The sequence below is a fragment of the Solea solea genome, chromosome 12 (genome assembly GCF_958295425.1).
Source record: "Solea solea chromosome 12, fSolSol10.1, whole genome shotgun sequence".
NCBI classification, from domain to species: domain Eukaryota; kingdom Metazoa; phylum Chordata; class Actinopteri; order Pleuronectiformes; family Soleidae; genus Solea; species Solea solea.
The window spans coordinates 27,544,253-27,571,576 of NC_081145.1; the positions used below are offsets into that span (position 1 = coordinate 27,544,253).

Sequence of the window (27,324 nt, forward strand, 5' to 3'; positions counted from 1 at the left end):
CCAAGCACAGTGTTTTGCCTCCTACTGGGTGGAGCTAGACACAGGGAAATGGCAGGTGTTTTTTTTGCAGCCTTCTGTCAAACAAAACCTTCTTCGTTGCGAGAACCCGCCACATGCCAAGAAGAAAGAACATAAAATGCTGGATGTCCGCCATTGTTACCCGTGAGTCACTGCTGTTTAACATTTCTTCTTCTTTATGGAATTTGTTGGTTTTTTGATTCTGGTTTTTTAATCATTCCAAGAGTAAAAACTTTGATTTTAGCATTTAAAGCACTTTATGCTACAATTTGTATTTACTAAAGTCTGACTGATTGATTCCATGAAGTGGCACAGTACAGTTTAGCTCACTATAGTGTGGTTGCGTTTCCACATTTCAACTACTTCCTGTGTTATCACTCCCACAATCCACCCTGCCAGATGTGGGTTTTATGAAGGCGGGGCTTCCAGAGTTTGTGATCTTTCCCATAGATGTCCACGGGCCTCTGTGTTCAGTGCAGTGTGTGCACTTTTCCTGTATCTTTCTCTTGACCCAGTGGGAGAGTGTGAGTTACAGTGCAGTTTATCATGTCCGGTCATCAGAGACACTCTAAAGTAGGACAGTTTTTAGTCTCTGAGCTGACGTTGACAGCTTCCTGTGCTGCAGGAGTGTGATGAACAACGTGGGGCAAGTTTTCAACAGGACAAAACAGAGATTTGTCCAGGTTTGTTATTATTCCAGTTGTCCGGCGCACATTTTGACCTTGTTAGGACATTTTTTGTCTGGTCCTCACAACTTTAAAGGGCTTTTTGAGGGTTAACATCAGATTTATACGGTTAGGTTTAGACATGTAGTTGTGATATTTAAGGTTAGGGTAAGGGGTGAGGGAATGCATTGTATCTAATGAGTGTCCTCACAAAGAGTGTGTGTGTGTGTGTTTGTGTGTGTGTGTGTCCATGACGCTAATAGTAACTGAGAGGCTTCTACTTGCTGCCAGTTAACAGAGACCTGAGACCCCCATTGGGCCACTCAAAGACTTGAAAGGAAAAGTGCGTGTGTTATGTGTGAAATAGAGATGATTATGTGACTGGCACAAAGTAAAAGACCAACCAAATGTTGTTATTGCGTTCGTGTACACGCAGATCTTCAGGTGCTTTTATTTCAGACTTTATTTTAAGCTGTTGTACATGCAGGTGTGTGTGTGTGTGTGTGTGTGTGTGTGTGTGTGTGCGTGAGACAACGAAACACTATCCATCTCTTACCCGGTAACGATGACCGTAATGCTGAGAAGCCTCCAGAGATCAGGATCTGATACTTCACTTTGACACAGATGTTATCCAGGAAACGTTTGGTATCAAATTTAATTAAGTTAAGTTTGGTTGTTGGGTAGAGTTTGCAGTGTGAATTAAATGGTCAGTAAGTTAAGTGCAGCACTTTTAAATAGTATGGCTGCATCATAGAATAGAATAGAACTTTATTGAGGTAAGAGGTAGTCATAAAACAAGAAATAGAAATAAGAGACATGTAAAAGACGTCAAGACTGACACGGAGTTAGTTTACATTTAAAACTGCTCTTTACTGCAGCTGTGGATTCAAAGTTTGGTGGTCACTTTGTGGAGGCTCAAACTGACTGAAACACGGGATGGAAGCGATCTGCCAGGAAACTCCTCGTTCAGTGAAAAGTTGAGGCAAAGATTCCTGGGATTTTCCAGTTACTTTGGTTGCGATTGACACAATCTTTGCTAAAATAACTTTATCACTGACTTAAACCTGGCTGAGGATACTAGGGCTGATTCTCAGGACTTCCGGGTGGACGGTCTTGATCTTGCAAGGCTGGTTTTCTGCTAACAGACAGTAGGGGGCAGTGGAGACAGCCCCCCTCTGCTTTTAATAGGTGTTTACTTTTCCTTCCACCCCAACCTGTCTTGGCAGATGGCCACACATGTTTGAGTCTGTTTCTGTCAGCGATTTCTTCTTCTGTTAAAAGGGAGTTTTGTTGGGTTTCTCTGCTCTCGATGATGTTGTCTATGTACAGAGCCTTGAGCTAATGTATGTTGTGACCCGGCGCTATACAAATAAAATTGAATTGAATTGAATGCTAAGGTGAAAATTTGTCGCTGTGCCTCTTCTCGTCCACTGCTGCACTCGGGTGGAGCTAACGGCTAAACTTGAGCTTCTCCCGTGACCGTTCAGCTGAAGCCTTCCAAGGTCACGCTCACTCATAATCCTATCAGACATGCAGTGGAGCTGCAGGAGCCAAAATAAACCAAAGAATCTGTGTTGTAGGGAAAGAAAAATCTGTGTGTGCGGCTTAATTGGTGAACTCAGGAGGCTTTTATATTGTTGTTGCTGCTGTAAAGTGCATGTTATGGTCAAAGCGGTTGTAACCCCTGGTTACCTCGTAGAGAAGTGAGGAAGGTCGCGACTTCGTGAGGCAACACGTCGACCTCTGCAGTTTATTTTCAGTGCGAGCTGCAAACATTCCTCCACTTTGGAATGTGACCTCTCCTTTGAATGATTTCAGATTCTTCCAGCGAGCTTTGTTTGTCCTCATCACTGCTGACGTTACTTACTGTCAACAAAAGGCCCGAAGAAAGTGAAATGTGAAAGGTGTGATTCAAAGTAAGAAAATGTAGTCGTGATGAAATGTTATTAGTTGTCGACTGATATTGGTTTTCTATAAATTAGGGCATTGTATGTATATCAATGTATATTTACCTTATTTTCTCGTTTTCCTTCCTCATTTTTGCAAAGAAAAAAAATAAAATAAAATAAAATTGTAATCATTGGAATTGAAATATCCAAATATCTAATATAATACCCAAACTATTTATCGGTCTACCTGTGTATTTTTACCACAAGAAATATGAAAATCTGCTTCTTTAGTAGCTTTAATAAAAAGGCTCAAGACTAATCTCTCCTCTAAAAATGCTTTTTGGTTTTTGTTTCTTTCAGAATCAGCTGATCATGGAGGCGCAGTCGTCTGATAAAATGTGGTTAAACGACATAAAAATTGTAATTTTTAAACTTAATTTTAAAGTCATGACACAGGTCATGAAAACAACTAAAAAATAAATTTACTTTGTTTGAAAAAGTCAAGTTTTCGTGACATTTATTTGTAATAATTGGCTGTTCCATGAATAACAGTCAGTGAATGCCAGTTCTTAAAAAAATGGCAAATATCAATTTATCGGTCTACCTCCAAATGTTACACGAAACTCTGATTGTGTTTGGCTGTTTTTCCTCAAGAACCAGCAACAGACATCTGATTAAATATGTGTAAACTACATAAAACACAAATTATCATTTTTAAACATAATATGGAATACATGAAACAGGTCGTCAAACAAAAATAAAGTTTGAGTGACTTGGCAATATTTATCAAGGATCAATGACACAAAAATGTCTAATATATTTATTATGTGTATTAAAATATGGTAAATTTATCGGTCGACCTCTAAATGTGATGTGAAATGTTGACCAACTTCTGAAATTTTCTGTGTATTTTAACCATAATAGAAATATGAACATCTAATTGTTTAAAAACAACAAAAAAGGCTGATCTTAAAAACACTGTTTGCTGTTTGTTTCTTCCAGAATCAGCTGATCATGGAGGCACAGTCGTCGTAGATCAGAGTCCAGCGCTGACAGAAGAAAAGTGTCAACAGAAACCGGACATCGGAGGAGGAGGAGGAGACCGGGACACTGGTCACCACCGGTGCTGATGGGTGAGACAGAGGATGAGCGGACAGCTCAGGCCAGCCAGCTCTTTGAGAATTTTGTCCAGGCGTCCACCTGCAAAGGGACGCTGCAGGCCTTCAGCATCCTCTGCAGGCAGCTGGAGCTGGACCCGCTGGACTACAGCAACTTCTACAGCTCGCTGAAGGCGGCGGTCAGCTCATGGAAGGTCAAGGCTCTTTGGACCAAACTGGACAAGAGGGCCCAGCACAAGGCCTACAGCCAGAATAAAGCCTGCCAGGGCACCAGGGTAAGAGGACAAGGAGATGAATGGGGCGGTTGCAGCAATATTTGATTTTTGGTTTGTTTTTGCCTCTACCGTTGCTAACAGTTCTAAGAGTTGGTGACCGGGGTGAAAGCGATCAGTGATGATTTTCTTTTTTGCACTGCTGATATATCAGTCATAAAGTGGCAAGTTCTTCTAGGCTGGTTTTACCTGCTAATTTTAGTTTGAAAGAACCTCTGAGAGCGTCAATAATAGGATTTAGTACAGGTCTATTTAGTTTAGCTGGTAATCTGGACACACTTTTGGTGAAACTGGGTTAAAGCTGAGGTTTGACGGTGGGAGTTTTCAGATGCAGCTCATGTGATGAGTGAATCTTGAGCCTGTCATGTTGTCATTGTTGTGACCACGTCTTAAGTAAAAATATAAGCAGCATGTTTTGTGTGTGAGTGTGATGGTGGAATGTCTGCATATCGGAGGAAAAGATAACCCTTCCAAAGGGGAATGAGGCCGTGGAGTCGCGGGAAGATTAATACACAGATGGGGCTGGACCGAGCATCGGCCAAAAATAACAGCTCAACTATGACTTGTTTTAACTGGAGAACGTCTGTTTTTAAAGAGGTTGTAGAAGCTAAATGGGTCAGAAAATTGAGGCTCTTTGTTGCCTTTTTTCTCCTCAAACCAGAGCAGAGTTTAGTATCAGCTGCTGTAAACGCTGTAATCGTCAAAGTTCCATTAACAATGCTACGTCTTTGTCCGTGCCCAGTGTCTGATCATCGGCAGTGGCCCATGTGGTCTGCGGACAGCCATCGAGCTGGCACTGCTGGGCTGCAAGGTGGTGGTGATTGAGAAGCGGGACACCTTCTCCAGGAACAACGTGCTCCACCTGTGGCCCTTCACCATTCACGACCTCAGGGGCCTCGGAGCCAAGAAGTTCTATGGCAAGTTCTGCGCCGGCTCCATCGACCACATCAGTGAGTGTTTTGACTTTTCTCCGTCTGTGGTGACATGTTTCCACTGGCACTTGTTCAGGTCCAGGTTTAGTAACTCAACAGTGTCATGTAATAATATCCTCTTTAAAAAAGCTTTGCTGACTGTACATTTCAAGACTTACACAGTCAGACCTTCGGAGGACTGAGATGTAACAAACAACACGATATGGACAAAAGTATTTTGCAGCTTCCACTTTCCTTAAGATGTTGAAGTGTTCCGAATTTGTGTCCATTCATTCTGTAGAGCATTAATGAGGTCAGAGACACTGATGTTGGACGAGAAGACCTGGCTCACAATCTCAGGGCTCTGTGCAGGGCCAGTTCTCCTACACCAAACTCAAAGTCAAACCTTGTCTTTATAGTCCTTGCTTTGCGCACTGGGACACAGTCATGTTGGAATAGAAAAGGGCCTTCCTCAAACTGTTGGAAGCATAGTCTTGTCCAAAAATGTCTTGACATGCTGAAGCGTTAAGATTGTCCTTCATTGGCGATAAGGGGCCAAGAGCCCAAAGCCTTATTGCAACCCTGGAATTCAATATTCAGGTGTGGCCAAATACTTTTGTGTGTCCACTCCAGGTATCCGTCAGCTCCAGCTGATGCTGTTGAAAGTGAGCCTGATTCTGGGAGTGGAGATTCACGTCAACGTGGAGTTTGTCAAACTTCTGGAGCCTCCAGCGGAGCAGACTGATGACAGTGAGTCTGTGTGTGTGTGTGTGTGTGTGTGTGTGTGTGTGTGTGTGTGTGTGTGTGTGTGTGTGTGTGTGTGTGCATGCTACAGTATTATCTGTATGCTAACAGCCCATGAGTGCCACTGACTTGTCCTGCATATTTCAGCTATATTTGGAACCCTCTTTGCTCTCCACATATGTTCAAGTGATCAGAAATGTTCCTACAAGCAGCAGAGAATTTATAGAATAACTGTCTATTGATAGTCGGCTGAGAGTCAGGGTTTTTATTTTTGAGGCTCCAAAAATATCCATCCCAAATATGTTAGACTGTATGTTTCCTCCTGAAGCCAACTAGGAAATGTAATACATTGAATAGCCACTAGGGGGCGACTCGAACAACAACAAAAACAAAACTCAATGAGGGAATTATGGGAAAAATTGCTCTGACTTCAATGATTCATTTATTTGACTGTCACACAACTCTTCTTCAGTAGAACGTAATGTCAATTTTGTCATTTATGTTATGATTCATAGGGGAAAACGATGATTGGACACCAGTGTGTTTTGACAGCTGGTATCGTCCAATAGGAGCCTGGTTGTTGCAAAACGCCAACATGGCGCCAATGAAATTGTGAATCTCGAGGCTTTAAAATGGGATTTCAGATGCTTATGGGGTGACGTCACGAATGGCTGCCACTAGGGTTGTATGAGTGACGGCTGACTTGGCAAAAGTGCTTCTGTTGACTAAAACTTTACCCTCATCTTTACCTACGTAAGTCTACGATATCTTAACAATGTGTTTGCCATGTTTTCTCCCCAACACCAAATACCATTCATAAAACCAGTGATTTTACATCACATCACACAGGAGTTGTGGATTCACTGCTGTCATCAGTAATGACCTGGGTGTTTCAAATCCTTTGTTCAGATTAACCTCAGTGACACAAACTCATCAAAGGAGGCAGCAGGAGACCAGCAGCTCATGTGTCCCTGCGAGCTTAGAACACACGTTTATTCTGTGGACTTTGGTGAAGGAGTGGTTTAACACTGAGACAAAGCAGCAAACATATTCTTAAGATATTGCAGATTTTAGTGGGCGTAGATTTTATGAGTTCGGGCTTTTGCCAAGTATTCCCCACAGGCAGCCATGTTGTGTGTCAGTGTCGTAGTGACCTTGTGTCCGTTCCTCATATAACCACATTAAAAAACAACAACTGAACTATCCATTTAAAATACAGTATATTAGGACTTTCCCACTGTAGTGAAACACCACCATCCCTGAAGTTGGAGCTCAGAGCAACATATCGCAGCTACTTTGTGGCAGTTGAGAAAATCTCATGCGGTCAAAAGACAGGAAGTGGCTTCCTGATCAAATCAGTGATGATATGCGACCGCTTCCTTTGTGCCAAGAACTTCACTTCCACTCACACTCTCTTTTTTTGTCCTTTTGAATATGTACATGTGTTATTGGTAATGACGGGCTCTGTGTTGTCCCGCAGGCCCCGGATGGCGGGCAGAGGTGCAGCCGTCCACGCATCCCGTCTCAGACTTTGACCTTGACGTCGTGATCGGAGCCGACGGACGCAAAACCACGTTAGAAGGTGAGAGAGAGAGAGAGAGAAAACGTGGCTCCAGTGGGAGGCTGTGGTTGTTTATGATTCTACACAACTTTTTTTACTGACCCACATTTTTTAGATACTTGCACTCAAAGTTTATTTTTTACTGGAAAAGAGGCGAGGTGTCACTGGGTAAAGCATTTCCTGTTGACTAATTTCAACAGGAAGCTGAATGGTTTGTATTTGGAAAGTGTTGTTAGAGAGTGTGCTGGTATTTAGATTGATTTAAAGGGCTTGTTCAGGATTTGTAGGATATTAGCAATGGGAAGACCTTCAAGTCTCTAGTCTTAACCTTCAAGTCTCTAGTCTTAACCTTCAAGTCTCTCGTCTTAATCTTCAAGTCTCTAGTCTTAACCTTCAAGTCTCTCGTCTTAATCTTCAAGTCTCTAGTCTTAACCTTCAAGTCTCTAGTCTTAACTTTCAAGTCTCTGGTCTTGACCTTCAAGTCTCTAGTCTTAACCTTCAAGTCTCTAGTCTTGACCTTCAAGTCTCTAGTCTTAACTTTCAAGTCTCTAGTCTTAACCTTCAAGTCTCTAGCCTTAACCTTCAAGTCTCTAGTCTTAACCTTCAAGTCTCTAGCCTTAACCTTCAAGTCTCTAGCCTTAACCTTCAAGTCTCTAGCCTTAACCTTCAAGTCTCTAGCCTTAACCTTCAAGTCTCTAGTCTTGACCTTCAAGTCTCTAGTCTTAACTTTCAAGTCTCTAGTCTTAACTTTCAAGTCTCTAGTCTTAACCTTCAAGTCTCTAGCCTTAACCTTCAAGTCTCTAGCCTTAACCTTCAAGTCTCTAGCCTTAACCTTCAAGTCTCTAGTCTTGATCTTCAAGTCTCTAGTCTTGACCTTCAAGTCTCTCGTCCTTCAAGACCTTCAGAGAGCCAAAAAGATATCTCTCGTGAGCACTCTTTGGATGAGAGTGGTCATGTAATTCCCTAAGCCCTAAATTATGTTGCATGGTTGATTTTTTTCCGAACATTTTTAAACTACAGATTAAACAATTCACTGAAGAGAAGGATTCCTTTAATCTGTATCAACATGTAATACTTTTGTAGGATTACAGGGTCGGGACTTGATTTAGTCTTTGCCAGAATTAACTATTTATTTAAGATGGACTTTAAAATCTGTTGTGATGCTGAATTCCAATCCTAATCTGATCTCCCGATTTGCCACCGTTTCCTTAAATGTATGGTTTTTTTTTCACTTCTTGGCAGGTTTCAGTCGTAAAGAGTTCCGAGGGAAGTTGGCCATCGCCATCACGGCCAACTTCATCAACAGAAACACCACAGCAGAGGCCAGAGTGGAAGAAATCAGCGGCGTGGCCTTCATCTTTAACCAGAAGTTCTTTCTGGAACTCAAGGATGAGACCGGTGAGAAGACATCGACGACGTGTTTACGACTTCTCTGTCTCTTCTTCTTTCTTTTTGTATTCACGTGGTTTTCACATACTTTCAGGGATCGACTTGGAGAACATAGTTTACTACCGAGACAACACTCACTACTTTGTGATGACGGCAAAGAAGCAGAGTCTGCTGGACAAAGGCGTCATCATTAACGTGAGTCTGAGACGGGCAGCACTGTGTGTGTCCACCAGGTCAGTGAGTGATGGGACTTCACGCTGGATGATAATGAATCAAGGGCTTTAATTAGATGTGTGTGTGCTCTCTCACCTCTGGTCCATGTCTCCTCCCTGACACACACACACACACACACAGTCTGGTTTCCATGACATCAGAGGACATTACTTTGACCTACATGAATTTCCTGGAGACTTGCTTTACCTTAACCTAACCACCTTATCCTAACCTTAACCATCACAACTAAGTGACTAACCTTAACCCTTACCCTAACCTAAACACAATGCTAACCCGAATCCTAAAACCAGGTCTTAACCCTTGAAAGTTGTGGGGCCCCAAACGAAACATTTTATGAGTCTGAAGTTTTATTAATGAGGTGATTATTATTGTGGTATTTAGACTGTGTTCAGTCACCCAGTGAAAATAAACACAGACACACACACACACACACACACACACACACACACATAGATACAGGGGCATATCTTTTCAAACACACACACACACACACAGAGAGAGAGGTGGTGACACCCAGCCTTGCTGTTCCCTCTGTGTTCACCGTCTCTCAGTGACTCAGTGAGTGATGTTGTTTAATATTGTTGTTTGTGTCTCGGTGAAATCATCTTCTCTTCACCAGCATGCTGGTGTGTTTTTGTCCATGGGTTTATCTCACTCTGCTTCAGTCGAGTCAAAACAACATGACATAGTTATTCGATGAGAGACTGTTATGTTTAGACTTGAGTTCATACCAGAGCCACGACGTGACGTCAGCAAACTGGACTCTGAGGATTTTCAAAAACAATTAAAGCTGCAGTGCGTAATATTTCAACAGAAACGTTCTGTTTCACTCAGAAACATCACAATTAAATATTTCCCCGCATGGTTTAACCCTAAATTTGTGTTATATTTTGTGTATGAAAAGTGCGACATATGAAATTGAATTGGTTTTTCAATTGGTTGGTTGGTTTGACTGGTTAGTTGACTGGTTAATAATTTGGTTGGTTGGTTAGTAGATTTGAATGGTTAGTTGGTTGATTTTTAGGGGTGTATTGATTTGACTGGTTAATAAATTGGTTGGTTGGTTAGTAGATTTGATTGGTTAGTTGGTTCATTTTTGGGGGTGTATTGATTTGACTGGTTAATAAATTGGTTGGTTGGTTAGTAGATTTGAATGGTTAGTTGGTTGATTTTAGGGGTGTATTGATTTGACTGGTTAATAAATTGGTTGGTTGGTTAGTAGATTTGATTGGTTAGTTGGTTGATTTTTGGGGATGTATTGATTTGACTGGTTAATTAGTTGGTTGGTTGATTTGACTGGTTGGTTGACTTGCTAATTAATTAATTAATTGGTTGGTTGGTTGGTTGGTTGAGTTGATTTGATTGGTTGGTTGATTTGACTGGTTGGTTGACTGGCTAATTAATTAGTTGGTTGGTTGGTTGAGTTGATTTGATTGGTTGGTTGATTGGCTGGTTATTAAACTGGTTGGTTTGTTGGGTTAGTTGATTTGAGGGCCTTTTTGGGGGGGGGTGATTTGACTGACTAATAAATTGGTTGGTTTGATTGGTTGGTTCGTTGGTTTGATTGGTTATTAAATTGGTTGGTTAGTTGATTTAGTTGATGGATTGATCCATCTCAACCAGTGATTCATGGTGAGTGTCCCTAAACTGTCCTCCCCTTGTCTCTTCACAGGACTACATAGAAACCGAGCGACTGCTCAGTTATGACAACGTCGACCAGGAGGCGCTGCTCTCTTACGCCCGTGAAGCCGCTGACTTTGGCACAAATTACCAGCTGCCGTCACTGGACTTCGCCATCAATCACTACGGACATCCAGACGTGGCCATGTTTGACTTCACCTGCATGTACGCGTCAGAGAATGCGGCGTTGGTCCGGGAGAAACATGGACACCAGCTTGTCGTCGCTCTGGTGGGGGACAGTCTACTCGAGGTAATGACACACTGGTGGCAGCGGGTTGTTGTCGGGGTTGTGTACGTCGTCCACCATGACAGAGGCTTCATTTGTATGCTGATGACCTTCTTTTCTCCGCCCACAGCCCTTCTGGCCGATGGGTACGGGTTGTGCTCGGGGTTTCCTGGCAGCCTTCGACACAGCATGGATGGTGCGAGGTTGGTCACAGGGAAGAAGCCCTCTGGAGATACTGGCTGAGAGGTGTGCTTCGTTTTCTCAGAATATTTCTGGTCTCATGAAGGCAAGCTTCAGTCCAGACAGTGAAGGACAGTTGGTCAGATTACTATTAAATCTAGTCTTTTGATATTAATATTGTGCACAAAGCTAAAGGGAAGATATCTGGGATTTTTAAAGACAATTGTGGAAAGAAAAAATGTCTTTTAACTGCCTTTGCCTCTTAATCTCACTCTTACACAGCCTTTGTGTCGCTGTGAAAACTATTTACTTTCCTGAAACGTTGATGCTCTAGTGTCTCCGTCATTAGTGTGATATTTGCTTCATTGTGTCTGGATCTGGATCTGTCGTTCCCTCAGGGAGAGTATTTACCGACTGCTGCCTCAGACCACCACAGAGAACATCAGCAAAAACTTTGACCAGTACACCATCGACCCTGCCACCCGCTACCCCAACCTCAACTCCAGCTGTGTTCGCCCACACCAGGTCAGTCACTCACTCACGCCGTGTGCATTTACTGACACTGTCGGATGAAATCCCTCTGAAGAGCGTGTTTTTCTGTGCCACAGGTTCGTCACCTGTTTTTCGACGGCCACCAGGATTCATTTAAGCTGGGAAGGGGAGGGCCCACACATCGGTCAGTCAACCTGTCCAGGAAAGGTGAGACGGTGACTAATATTCTTCAAATGTAGATCTGTACATTTGTTACACATCCGTTCATCGACTTACTCGTCCATCTGTCAGTCCATCTGTCTGTCCATCCATCCACCTATCTGAGCATCCATCCCACCCATGTCATCAACGAGCAAAAACACCAGAACAACTTTGAACTGGCTTATGCTACTTGTACTTTTTATTTTACAGCTTTTAAGATTATATGCCAAATAGCTTACAGGTATTATATTAAATGTCTGGCCTAAATGTTACACACTGGACCTTTTAAATTAGGTATACTTAATTTAATAAAACTCCCTCATTAGGGCTGTAAATAGAGCTTGAATTTAGAATCTGAGGAGTAAAAATGTATCTTGTGGAGAATAAAGCTCTGAGTACAATCATATAGAGTAAGTTGTGATTGATCTTAAGAAATCCTCCGCTCTCTAAATGTGTGTTGCATATTATAACTGGAAACGTGTGAAGTCATGGATTGAGGCTTGACTCATGTGTGTGGAATGCTCTGCAAACCTGAACCTGTGAACTGGACGTACTGTATATTTCATGAATGAAAGATTTTAGTGCAGAGTGGTTTACCAGCCGTGTGTTGTTGGTCCTTTAACACTGCTGCTGCTGCTGCTGCTGCTGCTGCTGCTGCTGCTGCTGCTGCTGCTGCTGCTGCTGCTGCTGCTGCTGCTGCTGCTGCTGCTGCTGCTGCTGCTGCTGCTGCTGCTGCTGCAGAGCAGGCCAGCGCACGTCTGTCAGTGGCCTCATGTTTGATCCTCATGTGGGTGTAACGTTACCCGGCTTCATTGTCTGTGCGACGAGGTGTGTCGGTCGGGACCGTATGGCCGAGGAAACGCTAACGTTTCTTCTGAGTTTCCTCATAAGAGGGGACAAGGGCGCGTATCGTGGTTTGAGTCAGACGATTTTATAAAGAGCAACACATTCAGTGATGTAACCCGTAAAACACTTTGCTGCAGTTGTTAATGTGGCGGCGGTTAATGCATTTAATCTCATCGGTGAGTCACAGGATGATCAGGTTACTCCCACAACACGGTGTAAGTAGAATAGAGTCCCATGTGGGGACTTTGCAGCAGCACCGACAGATATGTGACGCATCTATAGCATGTTCATTACAGTCTGTGGTTATAAACACAGGGGGATTCATCACCGCAGTCTTTAACATGCTGTCAAGTTTTAACTGAGACAGAGACGTTGTCTCTGTCTCACTCTACTGCACCAAAGTCCACATGGCTGCCAGTGGGGATACATAACGAATGGCTAACTCAATAAAATCAACACGCACTTTAATCGACAACATCTTAAGAATATGTTTGTTGGTTGACCTGGCAGTTACGCAGCCTCCTCTGACTGTGAATTGAAGTTTGAGAACCACTCACCCTCCTGCACCAAAGTCCATGGAAGCTTCTTTGTGTTTTCAATCAAACTCACTTTACTAGGACATTTGTTTATGGTTTAAAGTAGCTAAGAACAGTTTTTACTTACCATCCATACTACTATCCATAGACCTATGTCATTAAAGCCCCTGTTTTTGTTCTGCAGAGTCCGAGGTGCGTCCCAGCCGCCTGCTGACCTGGTGTCAGAAACACACTCAAGGCTACAGAGGCGTCGACATCACCAACCTCACGTCTTCGTGGAGGAGCGGCCTCGCTCTCTGCGCTCTCATTCATCGCCAGAGGCCCGAACTCATGTAAGAACTCCCTCACACAAGAGCAACGTGTGGGAATGACCACGGTCTTTCAGGAACCTGGGTGGTTTTTTTTGTTCCAGATCAAACTATGTTCCCGCACAACATGTGTGCTGCGTTAGATTCTGTTAGCATTATCATGAAAGCCAGAACTTCACCTACTGGCACAGATCTATGCGAGTAGGCGTGAACAATGTGTCAGTTGCTAGGCGATGGAAATTGTGCGAATCTCGTGGGAACGCCAAATTTTGTCACCAGTTTCAGCTCTTCAACGGAACATGATGTCAATTTTTTATCAATTATTTTCCGATTTCGAGGAAAATAGATGATAAATGATGGCACATATGAGTGGACACCAGCATGATTGACATTTGGTACCTTCCGGGTTGCAGGTGACATCTGTGAACATGGCACCAGCCAAGTTGCAAACCTACAATTTGTTGCAAAGCTACACAAGGGAGTTCCAGTTGACTCTTACCTCTCTCTCTCTCTCTCTCTCTCTCAGTGATTATGAATCTCTTAACGAGGAGGACGTGGCCGGGAACAACCAGCTGGCTTTTGACGTGGCCGAGCGAGAGTTCGGCATCCAGCCTGTGACCACAGGAAAGGAGATGGCTGCGGAGGCTGAACCAGATAAGCTGCTGATGGTCCTCTACCTGTCCAGGTTCTATGAGGCCTTCAGGAATTCACCAGTAAACAACGGTTGGTGTCCTTCCTGCTTATGTGGAGTCAGGTTATGGTTCCGGTCAGGGTGAGGGTTTCATTAGGAAGTAGCTTCACTTCTCACATGTGTTGAAAAATCTAGTTTCTGGTGTGGATCAGGTGGACTGCTAGTACTCAGAAGAAGACAACAAGATAAAAAAAATGACATGCGGACTGGATTTATGAATCCATGAGCTGGGTTAGGGTTGGGGGGGGATGGGTTATTGTAATCCTTGTGGCATTTAATGGTACTTGTAGGCAACCATAGGATTCTAAAAACGAAAAAAAAAAGTCCAAATCCTCCTGAAATGACAGCCTCAAACATCGGTGTAAACTCTCTCCGACCTCCCAACCACACTTTGACAGAAAGAAATGATTAATTTACACAGTCACTGACTCTGGCAGATGTAAAGTGAATCCAGTCATGCAGAGCAGCTCTGCACTTCACCGTCACATGCCAAGTTTCATCCCAAGCAACAAAGAAATGTGTAATAGTACACTTAACCCAAAAAGACTTTGAAAAGGAGTCGCTAACTCTTCAGGGCAAAAATGGAATAAATCAAAATGAACATATTCTGTTAAAGGCAGAAGATGTTCCAGGAAAGCTTGAGCTTTCACTGCTGGTGTGATCCGAGCTGAGGTTTGGTTTGGTTTTATCTTCGTGTGTGTGGCACGTTACGCAACTGTGGTCAGGTTGGTCCGCAGCCAGAGATGTGACTGGTATGTGTGCTATGTCCGTGGAAGCTCCGCATAACTCTGTAGGCCCACGTCTCCGGTCAGACCACCACATCCAGATCCAGATCCAGCTCCAGATCCCGATCCGGATCCCCTCCCGGCTCACATTTCACTTCCAGTCCTATGAAGTTAATGTCCGTGTCACCCACACAACTCCTTGTCACCACAGAGAAACCCACACCGCTGAAACGCTGAGAAATGATTCACTTCACTCAACGTGAGCAGAATGCATTTGACAGGAATTCACTTGTAGACATTTCAGCAGCTTAAAGGGATAGTTCAGGATCTTTTAAGTGTGATTGTATAAAGTTCTGACACATAGTGAGTGATGAGTTTGCCATGTGCATAGCCCAGCACACCAGTGTTTGATACGGACGCTTCCCCTCGCGGAAGAAAATGCATTTTAACCACTTAACAAAAGGCTCACATCATAAAGTCCATGCCTGTTTAAGTCTACTATAAGATTTAAGTTGGCACTTTAATCATCAATCATACATTCTGCCTAGAAACCAAAGTTTGTGTCGTGCACACGAGAGTTGTTGATCCACTGCTGCCTCCATCAGTGAGTTGAAATGTGTCATTTTGTGTATTTTTAAATCCTTCATGTGGAATTTCCTTTGGGATTCAAACTCACCAAACACGGCAGCAGAACTTCAGCAGCTCCCGTGTCTCTGGGGGCTAAAATCGCTGATTTTCTCTGTGGGAGAATGAAAAACCTTGTGTTTCCAGTCAGAAAAGGCTGTTTAACTGTAAGTGTTAAGGGGCTAAAATGTGTATTTCTGGCTGCTTTTCATGTGTCAATGTGTCATTTAATCACTTGTATTATTGTCAATGTGTTAAATCCAACACACTGCTTTGAGGAGTCCTTTATCTTCATGTAGGTATAGTTTTCTAACATATGACGATGTGAAACCATTTTGTAAATATGTGACTGTGTTTATTTGTTTTAGGTACAAGAGAACCAGATGAAAACACAGAAGATTATTCATCTAAACCGAACCAAAAGTCACTGAATCAGCCGGTGCCCAGGAAGCGGATTCCACGGGTACAGTCATTTTTATTGTTTTTGTTTTCGTTCTGTCTGTGTCCAACTTTTGCCCTTTTCTCGTCTGCCATTCATCCCATTTCAACCATTCTCACACTTAAACATTTTGTGGCCCATTGTAATTTCTGAAAACAGTGAATTTTACTTGTAAAATAAATCTAGGAAACTGATTGCCTTAATAAGGAAAGTCAATGTTTAAAAACATTGTTTTTATTTATATACCTATTGTTGAGTTTAATCAAGATTTAATTTAGTTTTACTAAGTTTTTGCAAACTTTTACAAAGGTTTAGATTCTAGGTTGCGTGAAGGTAACATTTTACAAAGCAGCTTTTGTCAAAATCACCACTGCAATTATTTACTGTGGAGTCTTTGAAATCTTGATTAAATAACGTTAAACCAACATTTAAAAAAACTAAATCAATGCACTGTTAAATTCACGTTATCACAAGCACTGTACCTTTATCTGAACAGTGATAACGATAATCACATCTGCTCGTGTGAACAGTGCTGGATCATTTACACGACAAACTCACTGTATTCACAATCAATCAATCAATCAATCAATCAATCAATCAATCATCTTTGTGGTGACGTGAAACATTTAACGACACTGTGGACGATTGTTCTCTGTCACAGGAAGACAAAATGGCCGACGACGACTCCAACAAGAGACGGCGAAAAGGCAACCACTACCTCACAGAGGTAACGTCAAAGCATACTTCTGTTTTATAGGTTTATAGCAAATACAATAAACATGTATGTATGTATGTACTGTATGTACAGTATGTATGTATGTGTGTATATATGTATATATATGTATATATGTATGTATATATATATAAAGCACAAGTTTATGTTTTTTCCCCACAAAGAAACAAAGAAATCCAAATACAAAGATTCATATTATATGCAGAGTATGAAAATGTTATCTTATCATATTCTTCATCTCACTGTCAGACAGACTTTACAGGGATACGTGTTTTCAGTTGCCAGACAGTTTCATGATGTACAGTAAATCATGGCCAGAGCAAATTTATGCTCTTGTTTCCGAGTATTTCTACTGCCATTTAACTATTCATAATTCATCAAAGAAATAGGAAAATTGTATTTCTTTGCATGTTTCCGGAGCTTCAATCCTAAAGCCAGTGATAAATAATCTGCATTATAACAGAGAAGAATTTAAGAATTAGTGGTCCTTTTAGTTTGTCTTGTGTGAGCGAGGAAAAAACTCAGAAAATCAGCGTTTTTAGCTCACGGGGGATACAGGAGCTGCTGGTCCACTGCTGCCTCGTGTGGTTGGTTTGTGTCACTAAAGTACCTCCAAATCACAGAAGTCACAAAATAACCCGTTTGAGCTCAGTGATGGAGGCAGCAGTGGATCAACCACTCGTGTTTGCTGTGGTGTTAAAATCGCTGCTTTTCTCTCTGGAGTTTGGTGCAGATGAAACAAAGCGACATGGAAACATGTTTGTTTTAATAACCGTTCTGTTTAATTTATCATTGTTTTATCTCATCCCACTCTCATTCCTCTCACACTCACTGTATTTCTGTGTGTTCCTGTCATGGCGTCAGTTGTCCTGTCACAGTGCGCTCCCTGCTGGCGAGGATGGGGAACTGCGGGAGAATAAGGTCCGCTCCATGGCAACGCAGCTGCTCGCCAAATTTGAGGAGAACTCGTCGACTGTGAAGACGCACAGCAAGGTGAGGAATGAGCGAGACACTGGACGTGGACTTTTTTTGTTTCTGCTGTTGTTTCACTGAGATTTTCTTCTTTTTTCTGATGCTTTTTCTTATGCTGTTACATGTCTTTTAGTTTTCATACTGTATATTTCCTGTCCTTCTTTAACCTCTGTACTTCCTCCTCTCCGCCTGACAAGGACCCTTGTGATCCGTCCTCTCCTCCTCCTCTATCTCCTTCCACCTCGCCACTTCCTCTCTCAGACAGCGAGGATGAGGAGGAGGATGAGGAAGAAAAGGAGGAGACGGACAACCCTCGTTTTGCAAAACCCAAAGACACGTCCCCTCCTCTTCCTCCTCCTCTGACCCCTGCCCGCCCCAAGTGGCAGGTATGACCCCCCCCCCCCCCCCTATTTTCACTTTCTTTAAAGCTGCAGTGCGTAATTTATTTTGATGATTTAGTTGTTTTTATTGTTGTTATTCTGCCTCTGTTTGGTCTTCATGAACAGAAACAAGGTAAAAATCATTTGCTTGCTGCTATGGGGGAAAGTTCTGTTTTAACGTTTTAAAGTCACGCACTGCAGCTTTAAATCCTTCCTCTCGTCTCGTCTTCGTCTCTTCCTCCAGCCGTCCATCTACCTTCGCCTGCTGGAGAATCAACAAACCACTTCCACCTTCAGTTCTCCTAAACCCTCTCTTTCTCCAGCGACCTCCTACAGCCGCTCTCCTTCCCCCTCCTGCTCTAGTCCTCCGCACTCGCCCAGCCCTAACCTTGCCTACCGTTATTACCCAGAATGCACCTCACTCGACCTCTCAAACGCTCACTTTTCGTGCGATGATCTTCCCGCTGACTGCTCGTTACAGCAGGTGAATTTCTCTCTACTTCTCGACAACATTTTGACTTTGAACCTGATGTTTTTCTCTCCTGATTCTGAACGTGTCTCATCGCTGACCTCTGACCTCCCACAGAGTAAAACCCTGAAACCTTCTGCTAGAGATTTCTCTAGGAAGAGCATAAAGGAGAGAGCCGACCTCCTCTCCTCCATGTTTCCTGGGTCCAGCAAACCTTCTCCTCTTTCTTCTTCTTCTCAGTCTCAGGTTGTGTATTGCACCGGTTATGGCGTGGACTTTGCTGCTTTACCTAAGTGTTTGTGCAGATTAACTTATTGATCGTGACAGTTTGGTTTAAGTTTTGGCTTTCATCATTCCTCTGCTCTTTGTAGGTGGAAGTATCTACCTTCTCCCTTCTTTCTCCATCACCTCCTCCTCATCTTCCTGCCTCTGTCTCTAAGAGCCCCTCCATCTACCCTGTGGTCCACCCAGTCCCTGACCCCACTGCCACTGCTGGCTTCTCCTCTCTCTCCTCTCCCTCACACACTTCAGGACACGGGGACAAGATCCAGAAAGACTCCCCCACTCTCTCATCGTACACTGACTCTCATCAAACTCTTAATATTTACGCCTCCTCCACGTCCCACACCAAAACATCGACTCCTCTTTGTGAAGAGAGCGAGGTGAAAGCACCTCCCGTGTTCAGCGCCGTCAGTGAAAATGGACACAGTAGCTCGTCTTTACGACACGAGCGCGAGACGAAGCGCGAGAGCTTGCGAGCTGATCGTGGAAAAACTGAGCGGGAAAAGGTCCACGAAACCGTCCCGAAGACATTATCTGAACCCGATCACATAAAGGTAACGGTTTCTTTAGCCAATCGGAAGATGTCTGCCCGTTAAAATCTGCCTTCAGTAGCTTCAAATTTACAAAATATTCAAAAGAAAAGTCTGACTGGATTAAAAAGTATTCTTGCAAATCACCAGTCCCAACATTCTGGTCTGATACGGCCATAAAATGAAACCGCAGGACACTCAAACAGCATAAACTTTAAATGAGTTTTACTCTATATATGTTATAAATTATTTTATGTAATAAAATGTTGATTTTTTTCCCCCGTTCACTCTGGTCAAAAAACCTGTTTAAGCAAATGTTTAAATGGGTTTTTAACTTGTGGGAATGTGTTCACTCTACGAAATTAATTAACTAATTAATTAAACGACCATTTGCTCAATTTTTGCTACGACGTACAGTCCTCTTTTGGACGTTAGCATTAATGTATTTAGCGATCTCTCACATTTTAAAACCCGGGCAATGCTCAATATCATTTATTTAATCAATTGTATCAACTACGTTATCGATTTAAACAGAAACGGAAATAAAAGATGCGTAACTTTATCACTGAGGGGGTTAACGTTTTTTTTCCAGTTTGTCCATAACTTCATAATTCAAAAAACTTAAAGGTGGGAATGGTGTAAATTATCTTTTTAGCAGCTTTGCTTGACTTCACATATCCAGGCTATACCCGCTAATTGTAGTGTGAAAGAAGTTATAGTTAGTTCAATTATAGAAAAACTTTACATGACGAATTTAAGGCTCATTAAAAAGCATCATGCAAATTATTAAATCTATTTCAGACACTTTACAAATGTAAAGATATTTGAATTAAGAGTGGTTTGATGAGGATTTGTCGGAATTGTGTGTCACGCATGAAGCAGTGTACTTAACCCAGGCTGTAGATGAATTGTGTATCATTATAAATCATGTTAATTGTGGTATTTGTACTCAGTCTAACGGGATCTGCGTTCTTGAAAACACCAGAAGAATGACTCGGAAGTCACTGGTTCGTTCTGAGAGTTGTCCCACTGGAGCCCCTAGATACGTTAAAGAGGTACTAGTTTAAAAAAAACCCAAAAAAACCCCAACTCAAATTCTACAGTATACATTTTCTCTTCCTCCTTTTTCCCCTTGTTTCTAAATCTTCTGTTGTTTCCTCTTCCTTCTTTGTCTGTTTCCACCTGTGTTTGTTCGATGTTAATGTTAGCGCACAGTCGGGAAAGTGTCATCAACCATAGGTGCTAAAGCTCAGTTACTGGCCATCCTCTATGAGACTGACCACAGGCCCGATAGCACTCCGGTAAGATGCCTGTGCTGCACGGTGTAGAGATCTAACACTGACCGTTGTTGTTTCTTTGTGGTTTTAGCTTCAGTTTCAGTCGAGGATCCTTTTGATAATGGAAGCATGACAGAGCTACATGCTACATGCTACATGTACTGGGAGCATGACTCGGCGTGTAAACATTTTTCACGCCACATACACAGGTTTAATCTTCAGATAATTTGATATTTGTACATGCTAGGTTGATACGAAGACAGGTTGGTAGTTTGGTAATTGGCTAGTTAGCTATCGAGCTATACTGCAGATGGACAGACCGATAGGCAGAGGCGTAGTTAGTTAGTTAGTTAGTCAGTCAGTCAGTCAATTAGTTAGTTAGTTAGTTAGTTAGTTAGACATGGTAGATAGCCAGCCAGACAGATAGATAGGTAGACAAATATGTTGGTAGTTGGCTAGTTAGCTATCTAGCAACATAGAGCGATGGACAGGCAGACAGAGGGGTTGGTAGTTAATTAGCTATCTTGCTACATGGATAGAGTAGATAGGCAGACAGATAGATGGAGGGGTTGGTGGTTAGCTAGTTAGTTAGCTATCTAGCTACGTAGATAGAGTAGATATGCAGAGGGGTTGGTAGTTAGTTAGTTTGCTAGCTAGCTAGCCAGATAGATAGGTAGACAAAAAAGTTGATAGTTGGCTAGTTAGCTATCTAGCTATATAGATAGAGTAGCTAGGCAGACAGATGAGCACAAAATGTTGTCTGTAGCATCTTAAAAAGAAATGATGAACTTTTGTCCCAACACTTCTTACGACGGGTGCAGCTGCTTTTAACAGATTAACCACCACTGACAACAACCCTTATCAAGAATATGACGTCATGTCTCATGTAATCCCATTTTGTTTTATTTATTTTTCTGTCTCACTCTGTCAGTGTGTGGTACGTAAGGACTTCTCTGCCGGGCTCGGCGGCAGCGACATCTGCCACTTCTGCACCAAGCGGGTTTACGTGATGGAGCGACTGAGTGCCGAGGGCTACTTCTTCCACCGCGAGTGTTTCCGCTGCGACGTCTGTAACTGCACCCTCCGTCTGGGAGGACACACCTTCGACTCTCAGGAGGGTGTGTTTGATTTATCGGTTCTTCTTACAAGGCATAGAGCAATGTTTCCTATCAACATTAACCTGACCACAATAATTGCGATAAACGATATTGTGGTGATTTGAATGATCAGTTTTACTGTAACTGTAAACTTTACTTTGTCTGTTGTGTGTGTGGATGAGTCTAAGTTTAGCTTTTTAACCTGAATAAGCTCATAGTTTGTCTGTTTCTCTTTCTTTACAGCAAAGTTCTACTGTAAGGTGCATTACGCCCAGCGTCAATCCAGTTTCCGCCCGGGCAGGTTCAGAGGGAAAATGGTGAGCAAAACTGCCATTATATATATTAACATTTTCTTAAGAAAAATGTTTAAAAATAAAGGAAGTAAAAGTCTGAGTCTGTGGAATTCTGGGTTTAATACGTTCCTTCTTGTCTTGGTTTATTTCCATAGGGTGACCAAATCCACACCACACCCTTGTCACTGGACAGCGGGAGCTTCTCAGCGACAGGCGGCGTCCAGACCCGCTCTCCAGGTACCCTGGTTTCCTTGCTTAGGCGAGGCCTGAGCTGGCCGAGGCGTGCTAGCCGGGCTGTGTGTGTGTTGCCTGGTCAGCTGTTGGAGGGTGTGTGTGGTTCTTTGGAAGCCGCGTGCTCCCACGTCCGGAGCTGCTCTCGTGACTACATGTTCCTGTATGAGCTGCTGAGCCTGGGCTGCCCTCTGCTCTGCATGATGCACGAGGTGCTGGGGCAGATCTACCAGGAGAACCAGCTGGTCCAACAGCAGCTCATATAGGCAGAGGGATTTACGTGGAGGGGGTGGGCCAGTTTACATGTTAGGAAACCAGGTGGATTTCAATTTGTTCTCTGGTTCATAGATGATCATATTTTTGACACCAAATAATACCAGCACTTGGTACATTCCATTCTAATGCTACGGCCATTATTATCACTATTTTTTGTTACTTTTTGGATTTTCAGTATTTTGTAAAGCAGCTTAAACTTGTTTAACTTCCACAGCTTATATTTAGTACAGTTTTTTGTTCAGTTATAGCACAACACGGCAAAAAGCCTTCTATCATATAATCTCTCTGGCTATATTGTGTGTTCACAAAGTATTTAGTATATAGGGTTGGTTAAGGTTGGTTATATGAGGTACTGACACACCTGGTTGGTGAGTGTGTGAACCAGCCTGAGAAATCAGATCTTAGCCACTTAACACGTAAAGAAACCTCAACTAACTTAAAAGTGAGGTATGAATAAAACGCTGCAGCTTTTTTTTAGCTCAGAATATTTGTTGACTGTCGTGTTGAACTGTGTCGAATCACGTGGGTCTGTTCCAGTGCTGCTGATAATGCACTTGAAAGGTCAATCGTGAAGGCGTCTCACCTTCATGAAATCTGACCCAATTGTTGGTCTCGGTGATCGGTTGGTCAAGTCTGGCTCAGAACAGCCAATGAGAATCTTGTTAAAAGAACTTGAAAGAGCCTGGAACACGCCCACTGATCCTAACCTCGGACGCCATCTTGACTGCGTTGGTTTCACCAAACTAAAATGGAACATCAGAATTTCCGACGTTTCACTCAGAACGTTTACATGTGCATTTTAACCGAGCCAAGGCCGTAGTCCGACTAAGACGGGACAATTTGCCAAGTTCGAGTATACAGGCCTCCGTAGGTGGCGCTGTATCACTCTACAAGCTAGTACGTATTGAATCAGTTTCCTGGCGACCTTTACGTCACAGAAAAACAAACCGTGAACGGCGAGATGGATCGTGCTGTGTGATTCTGTATGTTTCGTAGCTGCTGTACGTGTTAATCGTGATGCAAATTTCCGTGTTGTCCGGAGAAAGACTACCCAGGTATGTTAGTCCGACTAAGACTAGCTCGATTTTAGTCGGACATTAAGAAAACCAAATTTTTGCCTTAGTCTGACTGAAACCGCATTTGAACAAGCATGTAAACGCACTGAGTGACTCTGCATATTTGCCTGCTGCACTTGAACTCAGTCCCACAGAGATGTGCAATGGAAATGCCAAAACAGTGTTAACAGAACTTTTAGAAGCATATCTAGAAGTTTATTTTGGATTTTTCTTTAAATTACAAAAATAGATCTTTACTCTTAAAGGTGATATATAAGTTATAACAAACTTTGGAGCAAACTTCAAGTCTTACATAGGTTGCCAGATTTGCCAAAATACATAATTATGACACTGCACTTACACCCGTGACATTATACTGTGTTTACGTATAAACACAAACACCACATCTGTTTTATTTTGATATAAACGTTGAACCGATTTGGTTCATGTTAGTGAAAGTGTGCAGTGGAGAATTATTACAACATGGCGACAGTAACCGACCGTAAAAACATTATGTTAAATATCCACTGACAAAGCGTACGATAGAACCCAATTTGGAAAAGAAAAGTTTCCTCATTTTGTTTTCCCTCTGGTTGAGACGTTTGTGGGCGGAGCAACAGACAAAAAAAACAACGTATACACGGTTTGCAGTATTTTAATTCCTGCAAACATTTTATGTCTTAATAATATACATTTCTTACATATATCACCTTTAAGACATAAATTTAGCAAGTCCTTTTACTCACTTTATGTTAAATATTTTCCAGAAAGAGTTCAGGTTTCCATATCAATGTTCGAATTTTAGTTGCAAAATCAATCTGAAATTCAGTTTTAACCAAAATGTGCCGACAGAATACTGAATATTCTCGACTCGCCAAATGTTTTTCACTTTGTTGTTGTTTTTTTATTCGATTTGTTGCTTTTTTTTCTTGTTTTGTGGCTCTTTTTTGTTGTTTTTTTATGTTGTTGATGACTCCAGAGGTGAATTCATCTCTCACTGGTTCAATTGTGTAAGTTTTGGGACCATTTGGGGAAAATGCACGGACATGTTCTTTGCCTCTTTTCGACATTATTCCAACGTCTGTCTTTTGACTTTTTTCAGCTTTTCATTTTCCATCTTCATCCTGTTTTCCGACACCGCCTCAACACTCTCGTTTTTCTCCATCGTTTCTCAGATTAATCTTCTCCTCCTTTGTTCACTTCATTTTGTTCAGTCTGTTTCAAGTTTCCAATGCTGCACCCTCTGATTGGCTGATTCCCGCCAGCAGGGAAGGTGATGATTGGCCGCCTTCAGTCATTTAAAAAAACATCGTTTTGTTGCTTTTGCATTGGCTGCCTCTGTAGTTCAGTTACCACTCCCACTTCTTCCCTAACCCAGATTAACCAATCACAGACCAGCATGAGTCCAGGGTATGGCATGCAGTAAACGCTAACGGTTGATGTGTTGCATGGTGTAAACTAAACCTAAGTAGGTTTTTTTTTTCTTTATATAAAATGATTGCATGACCATTATTAAATCAATTTTTCTTACAAGCAAATCTAAAACATTGTAAAAATCATCGATTTATTTTGGATTCGTGGAAAAACAACCAAACCATGGTCGCATTTGTCGCAGATCACCACCGAAGTGGGCGAGTGAGAAAATTTGCATCACCCCATGGTGGCTGTTGGGGATATATTCTTACTTCATAGTAAACCTCACCAAGCAAACCTGAAAATTATCAAATTATCTTAGACCGCTGAAAAACGCCAACTGACGAAAATTACATCACATAAATCAAGTGAAATGTGGAAGCTAATTTTGCCATAGATTTCAATTCAAAGTGACATCTTTTTGGTCAATGGAGTCGCCCCCTGGTGGCTATTGTATATATTCTATAGCAAACCTGAAGTCCACGCCCACTTTACACTACACATTCTAAGATCTGATCTTTTTTTGAAAAATCATGAGTTTTATCTGAGATCGCAGAAAAACTGCAACATCGCATTATCTCCATATTGGCGGTCGTGTTTATCGCGGACCTTTGTGCAAGTCGCTGGCTGACGAAAGTTACATCATGTAAATTAAGGGAAAAGTAGAAGCCTTTTTTGCAGCAAATGGAGTCGCCCCCTGGTGGCTGTTTGGGATATTCTCACTTCCGAGTTGGCCTCATCAAGCAAACCCGAATATTCCGCCCACTTTTTCTATACGTTGTAAGATCTGATCGTTCTTGAAAGATTGTGCAAGTCATCAATTTATCACAGATTGCAGGAAAAAAATTTCACTCATGAATTTTATCTTAGATTGTGGGGAAAAAACAAATCCAACAGATCTTAATTTCAGGAGTTTGTCACAGATCACCACGTAAGAGAGTTCAAGAATCAAAAATGTTTTATTGTCATTATGAGGACATAATGAAATTTTTGATGACCAAAATAACATCATGTCAATCAAGTGAGAAGTAGTTTTCCCATAAACTTCCATTCAAACAAACTTATTTTTGCCCTCTGGTGGCTATTTGAAATATTCTCACTTCCTAGGGAAAACCCAAAGATTATGCCAAATGTACGTTCTACCATCTGGAAACATTATTCAAATCAACGATTTATCTTAGATTGTGGAAAAAAAAAAATCCAAATCCACCATCCAAAGTTCACGTTATCTCAATATTGGAGGTTGAATTTATCGCAGATCACTACATAAGAGGGTTGATGGCCAGAGTCGCCCCCTGGTGACATATTCTTACTTCCTAGAACAAACCCAAAGATTCTACGATCTGATCTTTGCGGAAACATTGTGCAAATCAATGATTTATCTCCGATCATCCAAAACGTCGCGTTATCTCAATATTGGAGGTCGAATTTGTCGCAGATCCCCACTAAAGTGGGTGGATGACAAACGAGGCTAACGTCTGTGTCCACGTGTCTGTGGTCTGTCTGTGGTTCCCTCTGTTGCAGAAGGACGTCCCCCCACACCAGAACCTTTCTCCAGATCCCTCTCATGTTCCTCGTAGACTTTTTTCGGGAGATCAGCAGCTGATCATGTAGCTACTTCTTGCACATTTATTTTATTTTTATTTATTTTTTTGCCTTTATTGTTTGTTTGTTTTTGTCTCGACACAGGCCAGGTCAGCAGTTTTGTTTTCTATTTTGACAATCACTGTAAAAGTTGCTTAATTTATGATTATTTATGAGCTGTAAATACATCACAAGAACAATAAATCAAGTTTGATTTCATACGTAAATTTGCTTCGTCCTTTGTTGCCCAATGAAGTGAATCGCATAATAAGTGATTAATCTGGTTGAGGAAGTGGCACAAATTATGTTAAATGTCACACTATTTCCACATCTTTCTTTTAACGACGTAAAATTAACAACTTCCATCAAAAATCAAATTCCCACCTCTGCTAATTTGATATAACCTCGCACTCCTAATGTACGTGTGACATTTTCACAGTCAGAGCTTTTATTAACTTGTGCTGTAACGGTGTCAGACGACACAGCGGTGGGTTTGTTAGTCACGCGGCTTTTTTTAACCATCGTTATTTCACGTCGCTGCGGGAAAAAAAGGGGAAAAAATCGGCCTTAATGTAAAATAATGTAATGTTTTTCAGCTAAAGTGACTGAAGGTAAAAACTGAACACAAGTGAAGTGAACGTCCTGTCAAATCTTTTCTGTCCTTTCCTCTGGGTTTGGTTTCTTCTGCTTCACCCTGGACACTGACTGGGTTTCCAGTGAGGTTGATAATCCCATTAGTGACTTTATTCTGATTAAGACATTGTTCACATTGATGATATTTACAAGGGTCGTTGATAGAATCTTCTATCATTATTCCTGTTCTCACGCCTACATTACGTTTCCCCTACTGTGGAAACTCCAATGGCACATGACAATCTGATTAAATCATACACAGATCTTCATCATGTGACTAAGATTAGTATATATTGTGTGTCTTAATCTGATTAATATTCAGATTAACTAGTCTGGTTAACATCAGAACA

General features: G+C 42.0%; 1 protein-coding gene across 7 annotated transcripts in view; it reads left to right on the plus strand.

Annotated features, from left to right (window-relative positions):
- mical2b (microtubule associated monooxygenase, calponin and LIM domain containing 2b) overlaps positions 1 to 27,324 on the plus strand; it is a 49,362-nt gene that overhangs the window by 13,107 nt on the left and 8,931 nt on the right. For 2 of the 7 annotated variants that reach the window (XM_058646572.1, XM_058646574.1), the window contains exons 2-25: positions 3,575 to 3,965; positions 4,705 to 4,912; positions 5,507 to 5,623; positions 7,098 to 7,199; positions 8,421 to 8,576; positions 8,662 to 8,762; positions 10,474 to 10,731; positions 10,838 to 10,953; positions 11,286 to 11,412; positions 11,496 to 11,586; positions 13,147 to 13,294; positions 13,797 to 13,993; positions 15,679 to 15,773; positions 16,411 to 16,476; positions 17,347 to 17,475; positions 17,652 to 17,840; positions 18,079 to 18,318; positions 18,421 to 18,549; positions 18,675 to 19,139; positions 20,069 to 20,170; positions 20,324 to 20,416; positions 21,324 to 21,510; positions 21,733 to 21,806; positions 21,938 to 22,019. In XM_058646572.1, coding sequence (XP_058502555.1) covers positions 3,702 to 3,965; positions 4,705 to 4,912; positions 5,507 to 5,623; positions 7,098 to 7,199; positions 8,421 to 8,576; positions 8,662 to 8,762; positions 10,474 to 10,731; positions 10,838 to 10,953; positions 11,286 to 11,412; positions 11,496 to 11,586; positions 13,147 to 13,294; positions 13,797 to 13,993; positions 15,679 to 15,773; positions 16,411 to 16,476; positions 17,347 to 17,475; positions 17,652 to 17,840; positions 18,079 to 18,318; positions 18,421 to 18,549; positions 18,675 to 19,139; positions 20,069 to 20,170; positions 20,324 to 20,416; positions 21,324 to 21,510; positions 21,733 to 21,806; positions 21,938 to 22,019 — 3,736 coding nt within the window. In that variant the 5' untranslated portion in view covers positions 3,575 to 3,701. Of the gene's footprint in view, positions 1 to 2,581; positions 2,600 to 3,574; positions 3,966 to 4,704; positions 4,913 to 5,506; positions 5,624 to 7,097; positions 7,200 to 8,420; positions 8,577 to 8,661; positions 8,763 to 10,473; positions 10,732 to 10,837; positions 10,954 to 11,285; positions 11,413 to 11,495; positions 11,587 to 13,146; positions 13,295 to 13,796; positions 13,994 to 15,678; positions 15,774 to 16,410; positions 16,477 to 17,346; positions 17,476 to 17,651; positions 17,841 to 18,078; positions 18,319 to 18,420; positions 18,550 to 18,674; positions 19,140 to 20,068; positions 20,171 to 20,323; positions 20,417 to 21,323; positions 21,511 to 21,732; positions 21,807 to 21,937; positions 22,020 to 26,281; positions 26,569 to 27,324 lie in introns of those variants that run through there. The other 5 variants (XM_058646578.1, XM_058646573.1, XM_058646576.1 and 2 more) reach the window with 5 other exon arrangements.